Consider the following 13342-nt stretch of genomic DNA (forward strand, 5'->3'; position numbering starts at 1 on the left):
ACCCTGTCCAGGTGGGAGCTCTGCATTAACCTAAGTAAGGGCACTCTCCCCCTCTACGAGGGCATAGCTGAAGCCTCTTAGCAAAATATATGGTTGTAAATTACTCTGAAATATAAAATGGTTCACACCTAATGAAAGGCTGTGAAGCAGACGTGGTAGGACAGCATCTTGGTGAGCTGGCATCTGTGCAAGCCACTGCTGGTGGAACACCTGCAGCCCCCACCACCAACAGCTCTGCTCTCTGGCGAGCAGTCTGCCAGCAGCACCACGCTGCAGCTGCCCCTCACTTCTTGGCCCTTCATCATCTACCATTTTTGGGGACTCTGCACAGATTTCAACAAGGAACCTGGAAATAACATTTTATTTCTGCAACATTTCTTTACAAAAATTTTCATTTCTTCTCCCTCCCTCCTTTTGCCCACGCAGAAGTCTCCATTATACTTTTCATATGCTGCTCAAAGAAATTCACACTCCACAAGAGCCTTCACAGCCAACACTCACTAAGTACCAAAGATACCGAGAAGAGCAGGGAAAAACACCTTGACCCCAACTCCAGGGATGCACTTTACTGGAAGAATTGTAAGATCCATGATGTACAACCTGTGAAATGAGACAAGAAAAAATGAAAAGATGAATTTAGTATCAGAGCATCTAGCAAAGCATCTCCTGCAGATCTCTTTATACGCTTTTACAAACATGAACAATAATACAAAAAAAAAAAAAAAAAAAAAAAAAAAAAACAGTTAAATGCGCAGAATAGGAGGAACTGTCCTTAAGTAGGCCTGGCAGGAAGTGAAATGCAGAGAGAGGATGGAGAGAAGTGAGGCTGGCTTCTGCAAGGTCCAAGCCTGCATCTTTTCTTGTCAAACAATAGACAAAAAAATGAATGCTTTTGGTGTCATTCTGTCTTGTCATTTCTCTTCAGATAATCCCTTGTAGATTGGGCCTCAGCTTAAAGTAATTTGCAAAAGCCTCTCTCCCCCTCAGTTACCCTGTTGATCCTGTAGGCAAGCTGCAATGGGTGTACTTCACACACCTTTAGCTACCACCCATGTTCCTCCTGCAGCCACCGTTGTTGCTATAATTCTTACACTGCCTAGTCTACAGGTGGGCCTCTCAGGACAAAGAATCATGCAGAAGCCTTCATTCTGTTTGTCAAACCCTTTGATAGGTGCTGAGTCCACCTTTAAATCTGCAGATGTGAATTTGCTCATTTCAAAGGCTATTCCTTGAATCTTTACAAGCTGTAAAGAAAGGTGCTGCCATTATAAGGCTAGTGCCCTGGATGCTGACCTGTAACTGTAGGAAGAGCATCTGAGCTGTCATTTTCTCACTTCGCCTCTCACTTGGGGCAGCATCCAAATGAAGCACTGTGCAGGTGCTGCACGTTCAGCAGAAGCTGCTTGCAGTAGAAGTTAGATGCCCAGAAGCATGCAGGTGCACTCAAGGGAGCAAAGAGCTTTCTCAGTTTATTAGGGGTGGGGGGAGACGTTTCTGGGTTTAATTCAAGTGGACTCCAGCTCAGAAATAGCTGATACTGGGGGAGAGATGGAAAAACTGAGGTTTTCAAAACTCAGCAGGGCTCAGGAGGTGGGAGGCTACAGTCAAGACTAGCTTAGTTTTCCAAAACAGAAGGCATTTTGAATGACTGAGGGCTTTAACAGAACATACAGACAGCAGTGAGGAAACAGACACAAATGCTTATAGAGTGTGCAGAATGGCTGGGATGAAACTGGAGAGGTTTTACTCACCCTCTCATATGCTTCTTGAGAGACGACATTGCCTTCTGCATTTGAATTTTGTGGTGACATCAGCAGACCGCATAGAAGAAAGCCTAAAACCTTCAGCATCTTCAGTCTTACCCTGCCAGCAACACTCACATCAGTACAGACAGAATTTTCCCTTTGCTACCTTTTCTAAATGCAAAGCTTGCAGGTCACATATCACTAACAGTTCAGACAGAAGGACAAGCATACCCGGCTACCCAGAGAAGTAAGGAGAAAACTCCACAAATATCTAAGATACTGTAACTTCTTTTCACTTTTTCTCTAGAATAATCCACCCCACATCAGCAATTTCAGGCTCTGAAATGGTTTCCAAGGCAATTTTGAGCTGCTATTTGAAGCATACTTGTAAGTAATGTGAATCTCTATTTTGCACACACTGCTCTGCGCAGGGAACGCTTCCTTACACAGGGTAGCAGCCAGAGGTCCTTCCCCCTGCCATCCACCACGAGACACAGCCCTGGCGACAGCAATTCACAGGGCAGCCATCCAACAAAGTGCTCTGGTGTGCCTTGGAAAACACAATCCGCAAAGCTCGTCTGTGCAATGTTTCACCGTGTGCTGTTACGGCTCTCAATTCCCCAAACAATGAAGTAAAGATCATTTGGTACACAATATTCATAATAAACACAGCTAACATTCAAAAATAAGGACCTTGCCCTATTGCTTTACACTCACCTGTAATGATCAGCAAAACATGCTCGGTTCTCCATGCTGGGATGCTCAGAGGCAGCCTCATCACTGATGTCTCAGAGCCCCTCCAGCCACACACACCCCCGCCGAGCTCCCCTCAAACCCCTCTGGCTGCACCAGCAAACCAAAGCCCAAGCCAGCAGCCCCACGCTGCCTACCTTCCCCCTTCCCTTCCTAAATAAAATGTGAAAACAAGCACGCTCCAGTCAGCAGCATGAACTCTTCACACACATCCCATGCAGCTGGTGTAGCACCACATCCCACAGCCCTTCCTCCTCCTCCCTGCCAGCTCCAGCCTGCACCAGTCGCAGGAATCTCCCCTCAATAATTAGTGACTGTTCTGCCCTGGGTTCCTGAGGCACAGCAGGAGCTGCTGGCTCCGCAGGGACCCCACCAGTGCTCCAGTCTCCTGAAAACATGAGAGAAAAGGTGGCCTGCAGGATCACCCTCAGCACAAAGCTTCTCCTGCCGCAGGAGGGGACCCTCTTCTTTGCTAGCTCCCAGCTCTCTGCCCTGGGGAGGCTGCTTGCAACTGCTCTGTGCTAACTCTTCCCAGGGCTGCAATCCCAGCCTTGCTGGTGCTCACGGTGATGATGTCGTGGAAGCTGCCACATGTTTAAGCTTTCCTAACTGTCCCCCATGGTCTACTAAGCATAATTACCAAATAATGTGCATGAACGTGAAGGCATCCCTGGCAGCCAGGGTGCTGCCACAGAAGGGATATCAGCCTCTCAGCTGTCCCTCCTGCCAGGGGTCTGCCCAACCACCCTTATTACCTCTCATCGTGCACATTTTAGTGGAGCAACAGCTCCATTTCCCTCCAGACAGGGCTTTCAGGACCGAGTGTTCAGAGGAAGGACTCTGAGCCTGTATGAATGATGCATTTGTGCTCCACCAGCAGCTCCCCTGCATAAGCTGGTGTGCCCAGTTCCCTCCCATTTCACCAAGCCCCCCCCCGTGGCTCTCATCTCTCAGAGCTTGTGGCCCCATTCTGCTCCCCAGTCAGGGGCAGAGGATGGAGCCATGGCAGACCAAAAAGGAAGACCAGGGCCAGAGAGAGGACTGCAAAGGAGATATTTCAGCCGTTGATAAAAATAAAGCTTTTGAGTCTTTTTCTTGCTGTCACATCCCTGCTCTTTCCAGCAGTCCTGTACCTGCCAACAGATTTCATTCATGGAAAAAGGAGGCTGCAACACGCCTACACTGTTTGTCAGCTTAGAGAACTGCCTCAGCAGGTTGCTATGAGCTTTGTTTCCATTGTTTCCATTTTTAAATAGTCTATTTCAAGGAACCCCTCTGCTTTCACAGGCTTCTGGGAGGCCATCACACCCACACCGGGCATCCGAAAACCCAGGCAAGGCAGGGGAAGGCTGCGGTGGCTCTAATGATGCTGCAGCATGCACACCCACTTTGGCACCAGCAAGGACATCCCTATGGACCCTGCTCCACCTGCACATAAGCCCTTTTAATTATTTTTATACACTTTTAATTGTATTTTGGCCAGGCTGAAATTAATTTGTAGCTGTGATAACTCTAAAAATTTAAGAGTCTGACCCTAAAATGTGGCTGGACCCATCTGCACCAGATCAGAAAGCAACAGGCCTATGTCTTAGGAGAGAAAAACCAGAGATTAAAATAAGAAGCACTTTGAGGAACAATGGGATTTAAAAATAAACAAACAGGGTTTTTTGTGTGCATGTGTGTTTATTTATTTTGAAGATCTACACGAGTAGGAACCTACCGTAAGGCATGTCAGGGAGCTGCCCAAGCCAGGGGCTGATCCTGCAGTTGCCCCATTTCAGCCCTGCTGCTGCTGGCACTGTGTGAGCTCCCTGGGCATTGCTGGGGCTGCACCTGAAGTCAGGTCCTTCTCCCTGCTCGCCCACAGCTGACCACAGACTAGAAATGCTTCCAAGAATGAATCTCTTTTGTACAGGCTGGGCATCCTCTCACGCTTTCAGATAGGAGCACATGGAGCATAACAAAATCACAAGTTACCTACAAAACCAGCTGCAGCAGCTAACAAAACACTAGGTGTGGCAGACGGATGAGATCGTTCTGCCACAGAACCAAGGTCCCACTGCACAAACATCCAGCTGATATTAGCGGTGACTGTCCCATGTGGCTGTACCTGTGCATCTCCCTGACAGACCTCGCCATCCTACTCTGCAGTTGCTGCTGAAGTAACCATAGGCCTTATTTTTTATATACAGGATGTGAGAAATGCTCTTCAAATGACCCTCCAATTGCTCAGAAGCTCTGAAGGGACCAGGGATGAAATCCAACCATTCACAATCTGCTGAACAGAGAAAATAAAATTAATTCACCGAGATTCTCACTGAGGATGAGCTCAACAATTTATGGAGGTTCTTGTCAGCTTAACCTTTACATCTTCTCCACTACCTAAATTATTTCTGTAGGAACTGTCACTGTGACTTTAAGGAACTCCAAGAAAGTGATCAAAAGAAAAGGACTTTCATACCTTAGGGGGTAATGGACAGCAATAACAGTAAACAACTTGTAAGGTTCAATAGTTCACAGCAACTGTTAGACCAAAATCTACACCTCTCAGACGTGGTGTGCGTCAGCTGAGAGCAGCCTTGTTTGGATCACCTGGTGCAGGGCCAGGACCCTGCTGGGCCATGTTTCTGCACACAGCACAGGTGGCTAGTTTGGTTCATTTTAGCTTAGTTCTTCATGGAGAGATGCTCAGTCACCTTAATGAGTGGGTGAGATGAGAGCATTGCCCAGCCAACAGGATCCCAAGCACTGGCACCTGCAGACACAGCACGCTGCTCAGGGTTCACACAGCATCCCTCCTTCCTTACCCACTGATGAAGCACAAATGCAGCCATCCTCAGAACTGATGATCAGGAAAGTTGTGGCAAGGTTTTTCTCATGTTTCTTTAGCAAAATCACCTGGAAGAGAGGAAGGACAGAGAGCAACCTGCACACTGCCTGCTCTCCCTCCTCTGAGCAGTGGGGAGGCTGCAGAGCAGGCCTGACACTTCCAACCATTTGTACAGCTGCTGCTTCATCCCGGAGATCTTCCTGACAGTTTTGCTCATTTAGTTTTTACTAAAACTTCAGATTTAGCAGCAGCTCCCTGGTTCTGGGATAATGGGGACACATCTTGAAATGTTCACCTTCTTGTGCTGGTTGGGCTGTCTGCAAATGTCAGAAGCGCCATCACATGCCCAAAGCTCTTGTACTTCAAATCATATCCCACAGACCATTACAGTCCACTTGTATCTGAAGTACATTCTGCATGTTTGAACTCTCTGACAGCACTTTTTGAAGGGCATTATTTCTTTCAAGATTAAGCATAAGAAAATGTCTTGTGAAGACAGACTCTACAGCAACTTTACTGAGGTATAAAATGGCCCAAATGAGAAAGCTATGCTGCTGACCAAGAGAGGCAGAGAGAGAAGCAAGAAAGCTACGAGACGATGTACAGATGATTGCTGATGCCCTTTTGCTTGAGCAGTCTCTTCTCCTTTGTTTCATTACAAGTGACACAGATGCCAAGTCCTTGCAAAACTAAACGCAGGGAGCAGAAGTCTCTTTAGCACTCTGAGGCACCATTACTGATCAGCTGTATGAGCCCACCCAGCATGTTTTCCTCTCATCAACCTCACTCATAGCTTGCACAAAAACTTTCTGTTCCCTTTGCATACTTTTCACGAATTCCTCTTGATCCTCCATAAATGTCTGGCCACTGGAAGCAAGTCACGTTTCACCATGAAAGCCTCTATTGATGCTTCCTACCATCTTTCTTACATCATGCTGCATTGAATACAATCCGTTGGCTCCAATAATAAGCACCAAGGGCACAGCAGTATCCACTGCTAGAAGCACTTGGAAAAGCCAAATGACTCGTTTAGAGACACGCCTGGCAGGATGGCTAATGCAGTTTCCACTAGAGACAACTTGTAACAGCTCCACTGAGAACAGGACAAAGTCATCAGCTTAGCACAGGATCAGCTCCACATCCAAACAATATTCATTAGAATACCAAGTACATGAAATCTCCCCCCACCCACCCAAAAATAATAATATTAATAATGATAATAATAATACTTCTTTGAGAAACCTGTGGTAAATAACATTTTATGCATTTGTAAAGTATACAGCCATCCTGGTCAGGCGCTGGCGGTGCCATCTGGAAGCTGGAAGAGGTTCTGTGTACCAGCAGGCAAATCAGAGCAGCGAGCAAGTCAGAGTTTTAATCTGCTAAATTTCTTCCATTAATGTGTCAAAAGATTTGTTCCGCATCAAACTGCTTATGCTATGACGTGCAAGTCAGTAGATTTAGTTCATGTTCCAGTCTACTAGAAACCAATTCTTAGAAACATGGTCCAGCTAATTCCACTTTTTTTTTCCCCCTCTGCTGCTGGAGTACTGTTAACGTGCATATTGTTTTTATTCGGATAACTTCTCCACCACTCTTCAACTAGGTTCTAGTGGGCACTTCTCCAAAGCCATTATACCCCACCCTGCAAATATTCGTCAGGGTCCCAGTTCAGGAAAACCTCAAGGGAGACAAGCCTGCAGAGCAGTAATGAAGTACAACATAACAAAGTCCAGATCCATGTGACAATTACTAGCACTGATGAGAAACAAACAGAATTTCTTTTTCCATCCCCCTTTTTTCCAGTTTTTTTTTTTTTAATGTAAACAAAAGCATAATTTATGACCCAGACAACAGATAATTTCTGTGCCTGTAATAACCAAACGAACCACTCAGAGCAAGTTCATAATGTCATTGTGCACAGAGAGAGGGAGCAGCTACCTGCATATGATCAGGTCTCAGATATGCCTATGCCATTAGAAATGCAATGATTTCTCCTGAGATGAGCTCATCTTTCCAACACCAAAAGACATGCAACTTGCACAGTTTCAGGCATGTTTAAAGGAATGCATTTGCATCCCAGATGGATTGTGAGGCTAGGACTTGCACAAGCTGTCCTCAAGAAGACAGTGAGCACTCCATCACTGTGAGATCTTATCAGTTATGCACCAACTCATCATAATCTGTGACTTCAGAACTATTCATTACACAAATGTATAAACAAGAACAAACTCACTACTAGCTCTTGATGAAAACAGGATCTGATAGCTGTCAGACAAATGTAGTGGCAAGATAACTGGATTAGGAGATCCCTAAATGTCGTTTGTTGGAATTGGAAGCTCTGTGACAACTTTAAAGGAGAAAGGAAACAATGCCTTAAGGAAATCTGCAGTGCTGTATTAGTAATGAGGCTGCTATTAAAGCCTAGCATATACTGAAATACTTTATCATGCAATCTTTCTAAATTATCATCTCCTTGCGGGTACATTGAGAAGTGTCCCTCTCCTCCCACCAATGCCCCTCTTTCACTGGGAAGGCAATGCACATGAAGAAGCCTCTTACTGTGCTGTAACAGGCATCACAAACAGAAGAGTCCGTCAATATATTCCTACCAAGAATGGTTTGCAAAGTGATCTATCAAGTACAGCACAGCAAAATTGTATTAACATGCAATAAACATCGGGGGTGGGGAGGGGTGAGGAAGCAAAAGGCAGAAAATTTCTAATTGCATGAATGCTACTTAATTATTTTGAAGGTTACAAGAGGACTCTGACATAATATAGGCTTTATATATCAGTCTTCAGAAATTTCTATCAAATGTCACAATTTTAGCCTACTACTAGAACTGCTGTGCCATTAATGCAGACCAGCATCAACTGGCTGATTAAGACACAAGTCTCCATATTACCAATAAAACAGCAAGTATGAGAAATAATAGACATTGTAAGCATGCATAATTTCAGCTACAGAATGGTGAAAAAAAATTTTACTATCTTGCCTATAACATTCATCTCTGGAGAACCATTAGAACAGGGGATGCCTTTCTCTAAAGCAATCACTGATGGTGTACGAGCAGTGCAAATACACAGCCATGCATGAAAATTACAGCAGGTCATTTGAAACACATTGCAGATTCCTAGCAAAGGCTGCGTAGGACAGTCTGTATGTCTGTCTGAAAGAATCTACGCAAAGGAGGAGAATTCCAGGGTGGAATTATTGGAAAGAAGTTATCTCCTTGCACTACAGAAAGCTGCTTTGCAAGCAGAACAGGCATTTCTAGAAGGAGCCTCTCTTGGACTGGCCTTCTCCATCCCTTTGCCATGAAACGCACATGAGGGAGGGATCTGAGGAGCAGTTCTGGCCCTGCAGCATGACCCAGGCTTGGTCAGTTGCTTTAATAAATAAATAAATAAATAAATTAGTTTGAAGAGAAGCAGATATATGGATTAACAGGAGCAGCAAGCCTCAAAAGAAACAAATTAAATCAACAGTATGCCAAATTCTGAGTATTTGGGAAGTAGTCAAAAATTTGCAAGCCACTCACAGGGCGAAATTCCTTCGTATACAAAGCTTGTGTGTGAATAACGAAACAAAAAAAAAAAAAATCCGCAGAGATGACCCAGGTTAATCCTGCCGTATAAATCTTCAGTGAAAACTGTACACAAAAGCCTAGGCTGTTTACAACACAAACGAAAGCCCAACAGTACCACCTGGCGGTAGTCCTCTTCTGCTACACCCAGAAGCAGAAAAAATATTAAAACCATTTAACGTATTAAAACCAGCTTTTTTTTTAAACAGTGGCAGAATGTCACACCACCATCAGAAGTGACTCCTGTACACCGGGAGGGACAACCAGAAACTCTGAGTTTAAAGAGTGCGAGTTTGTTAAAAGCACAGAGAAATTACATTTTCTAGAAAGAAACAAGCCCAAATGAGGGGCAAATCACTGCATCATGTCCTTCAAGTTCATCTATCCAAATGCAAGAGAACATGTGAGAGAAAGATCTATTTTCTTCAGTAAGACACAGCTAAACTTACATTTTGATAAATCGTGACAGTCACAGAAGACCCAATGTTATCATACCCACCAGCACAAAAAGCAGAGAAGTTTAAAAGTTCGGGTGCCAGCAACTGGGATTTTAGACCCCTGAAAGTGGTAATTTAACATTCACATCTTTTGTTATTGCTGAGTTGCTTGGACAGGCGAAACCACGGTTACAGAGCCCCTCGGTTTCCAAGCAGACGTTTATTGAGCTTGCTTTGTAGAAGAGCAGAGAGTAACCTGTATAGGTAAAACAGAGAGGAAAGAGCGATTACCGAGGCCAAGGAAAATCACATAAGTCATACAGCTGTAGATAAAAAACATTGTCAGATGTCTCCCGACTTTATAGCACATCAGATACAGAAACGCGTTTGGACAATTGCCAGCATGCTAAATAGCAACTATGGGGCTTTCTGTTGTACCCCATTAGCTTTCAGGAGATGGTGGATTGCTGCCAGACTTAATGCAGTATGAAAGCAGAGAAGGGGGATGGGAGAATGCAGGGAAAAAGTGAGAAACAGGCATATGAGCGAGAGGGATATAAAGAGACACAGTCAGTGAGTGTAAACAAAACAGGGGAGATGGGGGAAAAAAAAAAAAGGGAAATTCAAGTGGGGGGGAAGGGGCTTGAGGAATATTTGCAAGAAAAGAAACTGAAAAATTGTGGGAAATGAACGACTTGGGAAGAAGATACCCAACTCACGCAAGCATGCAACGAGACCTCCAGCTGCTAAACTGGCTGCCCCTTGCCTGGGCTCCTTCCCACTCCACTCACCCAGGCAGAGAGAGCCCAGCCATACCCATTCTGGATGGCTCCTGTCCTCTAGGAACACACCAGCTCAGCCCAATCCGCTCTGCCTCCAAGCGATCCCCTTCCAATTCAAGGGAAGTGGGCAACGCTTCCTAGGGGCACTGATCCTGTACCCAGTCACTGAGTCGCTCTCCCACCACAGGAACTAAACTCACACAACCTAAAACAACTTTCAAAAGCTTCATTTATTGACAGGACAAAAAATAGAATAAAAGTGAGCCTCTTCCACATTTTCTCAGCAATTCACATTTCCCACAACCTGACGTTTTGGTACTAGTAGGTTTTACCTGGAGGGAAGGCAATGCTGGAATGGCAGCAGCATTGCCTGATACCATTGTGCAATGGATGAGTTACAGAACAGACAGAGACCTGTCTTACTGGAGTTTGCCTCTGTTATTTCATGGAAGCCAAGTAAGCATCGTGTCTCTTATCAGCCGCTGAGCAGGAGGCAACAAGCTTGAGCTCAGGAATGAACTTTATCTGGTGGCACCAGTTCCCCAGAAGTGCCTGGAATAGAGAAAGATTTCAGGCGATGACATTGTGCTTTGAGCCTCAGTGTGTTTCTGAGCAAATGCCTTGCTTTTATGAGAGAAGGGATAGGGGCATCGGATTAGTCTAGTCCCTGTTTCTGGTTCTTCAAAAAAGGAGCCAAGTGGAATATAGAAGGCAAATTGCAAGTCTGAGGGCAAGCAGAAAACAGAAGAGAGTAGAGGGGACCAGCCGCAGAAGGTGGAGAAAAGAGAATGCCACAAAAGAAAGCCAGAAGGGAATGGTGGAGACACAGCATTTCCACACATAATAGTAGTCCAGGATGAAGAGAAAACCAGGTGTTCATCATTTACACCACATAAAATTCACAAGAGCAGCTTAACTGCAACAAGAGCAGTAACATTCCCCCCAAGGGATTCCTCCCTCTGCAATCCAGTGAGCAGAGGGTGCTGTGCACAGCGGGATCATGCCAAAGTCACAGCTCTGGGAGCAGACGGCCCCAGGGGGCTGCCAGCAGAGATGCTCAGGGCACCCACCTGGTCCCAGTGACCGCAAGGTGTGGAGGCAGCAGCAAAAGTACCTCTCCCGTTTCATATGGGAAGGAGGAAGGAGGGAGAGAAGTTGGAGTGCCACTGACCCACGGTTATTAATATTTATGTTACGCTGGTGGCTTACGAGCAATAAAAATACTCGAGAACAATTTTATACCTAAGATTCACTGCCCCTTTGAGACACGCAGCGACAACAACAATTTACTGCACTGCCTTACAAGAAAAGAGTCTGGGTTTGTCTCTTCCAAGTACAGAGATCTTGGAGAGATGTGTCAGGTCTCCTGGCAGGGTTACACTTAACAGAAACACCCAATAAACACATTGCTTGAAGGCCTAAAGGAAAGTTACAAACGGTTGAAAAATATATACCTGAAGTGACAATCAAACGTCACTTTTTGCCTCAATACGTTTTAGTAGCGGGAATAAAAATGCCTTATTCTTGCAAAAGATGAACAAGCAACAAGAACCTGAAGTAGCCCACAAGGAACACACTGGTGATTACCTGGGGTTTGGCACGGGGAGGCTGCTGCACACTGCAGCCACTCAGGCCAGCACGGAGCTCAGAGCCCACGCACTGACAGCTCCCACCTCTGGCACTGAGCAGCATCATCTCTAGGAGCAGAGATCCCACAGGCAGCAAGCGTCACTTTACACCCCAAGGAATGCAACCAGAGCTCATGAGCAGTGCTTTTTTCCCCTCAGGAACCTCTCTTGCAGAAGGGAGGCACAGGCCTCTGATCCGAAGTCCTGCTGTAAATAAGTCATTCACCCGCCTGGAGAAGCATCCTGCCAGTAATCCAAGGCCGTGGCACAGCTGTCCCCTTCAACAAGGCGAAAGATCCCATCACATTTGTTGCCACTGATACCGAGGAATTCTGTGCCAGATCTGTGGGGAGATCCCATGTCACAGGGCTAATGACACGCTGGTGGTACCGTGTCTTCGCATGCTTCTAACCGAAGGCATGCACAGCCATGCAGACAGCGATTCACAAGCATGCACAGTACTAAATATGCTGGCAACATCCTCACCACAAACAAAGGATTAATTTCCTTTGACTTCCAAGGTGAAGACAGTGTGCACAATCCCAGAACCCATAGTAATTTTTGTACTTTACCAATGGTTTCATCAATAGCTCCTATCGCCAGCAGGCTGGCATTGCTCAGACCCACCACACCAGTGACCCCCGCACAATGCACTCCCTGGTGAGTGTAGCCAAGCTGCAAAGAAAGCAGTTCCAGAACACAGGCAAACCCAGTGCCACTGCCTGCTGCTCTGTCACCTTCATTGTCACTCCAAGGGACAAATGGGCTTCCTTGCGCCTCTGCTCCAGGATGAACTCCACCCCAGAGAAGCTGCAAGTCAGATACTTTTCATCTGCAACAGCCTTTAGAGAAAACTAAGAAGTTCAAGAAAACTCTACAAGAACGTTCATTTGAAGCTCACTAATGACAAGATGGAAAGAAACAGGAATCAAGGGTCTAATTGCACCTCTCCAGCGCTCAGCCCTGATTCATTAACTTGCACTCAATCTAGAAGTTGACTTAGCAGGCAGCAATTTGAGCCAAGACCAGATGCTTCTGTTTAAACAGACTCTCCTGGGAAACCAATTTAAAATATTCCTTATACTAAATTTGATTGTTTCCCCTCTTAGGCTCCCTAAAAATTTTTCAGGAGAGAAGCAGCAATATGGAGAAAAAGTAATTTTCACAGATATCTTCAACCATCAAGTCCTGCACACTTCCACCACCTCGCAGCACTCTGGAGGGGGGGGAGCAGAAAACCTCCCCATTGCTGGGCATAATCTACTAAATTCAGGGGTTTATGTACAGCAGTCAAACCAGATTGATTAAACCCAAAAGAGAACCCAAATTTGCTAACTTTCAGATCTCCAGGGTTTCACCCCAAAAGCTCTCTCTGGATGGAAAGTTGCAAGGCTAAGAAGAAAGATGGCTTTGAAATGGAGCAGGAAAAAGGATACTCTGCTTAGATTAACAGGCAAGCATACACAAGAAGCACATCATACATGTACTTCACCTCAGTGAAGACCTCTACAACTCCTAAAAAATCAGAACCAATTGTCTTTTGAGTCATAGATTCAAGAGAAGTAGAAAAACCTCAGG

The 13342-nt window shown here is 45.5% G+C and overlaps 1 protein-coding gene and 1 long non-coding RNA gene across 2 annotated transcripts; both read right to left on the reverse strand.

Moving 5' to 3' along the window:
- Window positions 1–244: 244 nt before the first annotated feature.
- Window positions 245–2589, reverse strand: LOC311445693. Its single transcript, XR_014698585.1, has 3 exons — window positions 2463–2589; window positions 1752–1863; window positions 245–600 (listed from the first exon to the last, which is right to left on the reverse strand). It is a non-coding gene; the product is annotated as an uncharacterized lncRNA (long non-coding RNA).
- A 7962-nt stretch (window positions 2590–10551) lies between these two features.
- Window positions 10552–12225, reverse strand: EFCAB8 (EF-hand calcium binding domain 8). The gene is made up of 2 exons (XM_084538510.1): window positions 11991–12225; window positions 10552–10704 (listed from the first exon to the last, which is right to left on the reverse strand). Exons 1-2 carry the CDS (start codon window positions 12122–12124, stop codon window positions 10575–10577), a joined length of 264 nt encoding a protein of 87 aa, XP_084394636.1. The 5' UTR covers window positions 12125–12225; the 3' UTR covers window positions 10552–10574.
- Between the last annotated feature and the right edge of the window lie 1117 nt (window positions 12226–13342).

The sequence above is a fragment of the Aythya ferina genome (genome assembly GCF_964211825.1).
Source record: "Aythya ferina genome assembly, chromosome: 16".
Taxonomy (NCBI): domain Eukaryota; kingdom Metazoa; phylum Chordata; class Aves; order Anseriformes; family Anatidae; genus Aythya; species Aythya ferina.

Bases quoted from the DNA above. Each gene is read 5' to 3' on its own strand.
- EFCAB8 (XM_084538510.1), bottom strand. From the start codon at position 12,124: ATGGGATCTCCCCACAGATCTGGCACAGAATTCCTCGGTATCAGTGGC. The intron at 10,705-11,990 runs GTGAATGACTTA...CATCGCCTGAAA, and splicing joins CAGGATGCTTCTCCAGGCGG to TCTTTCTCTATTCCAGGCAC.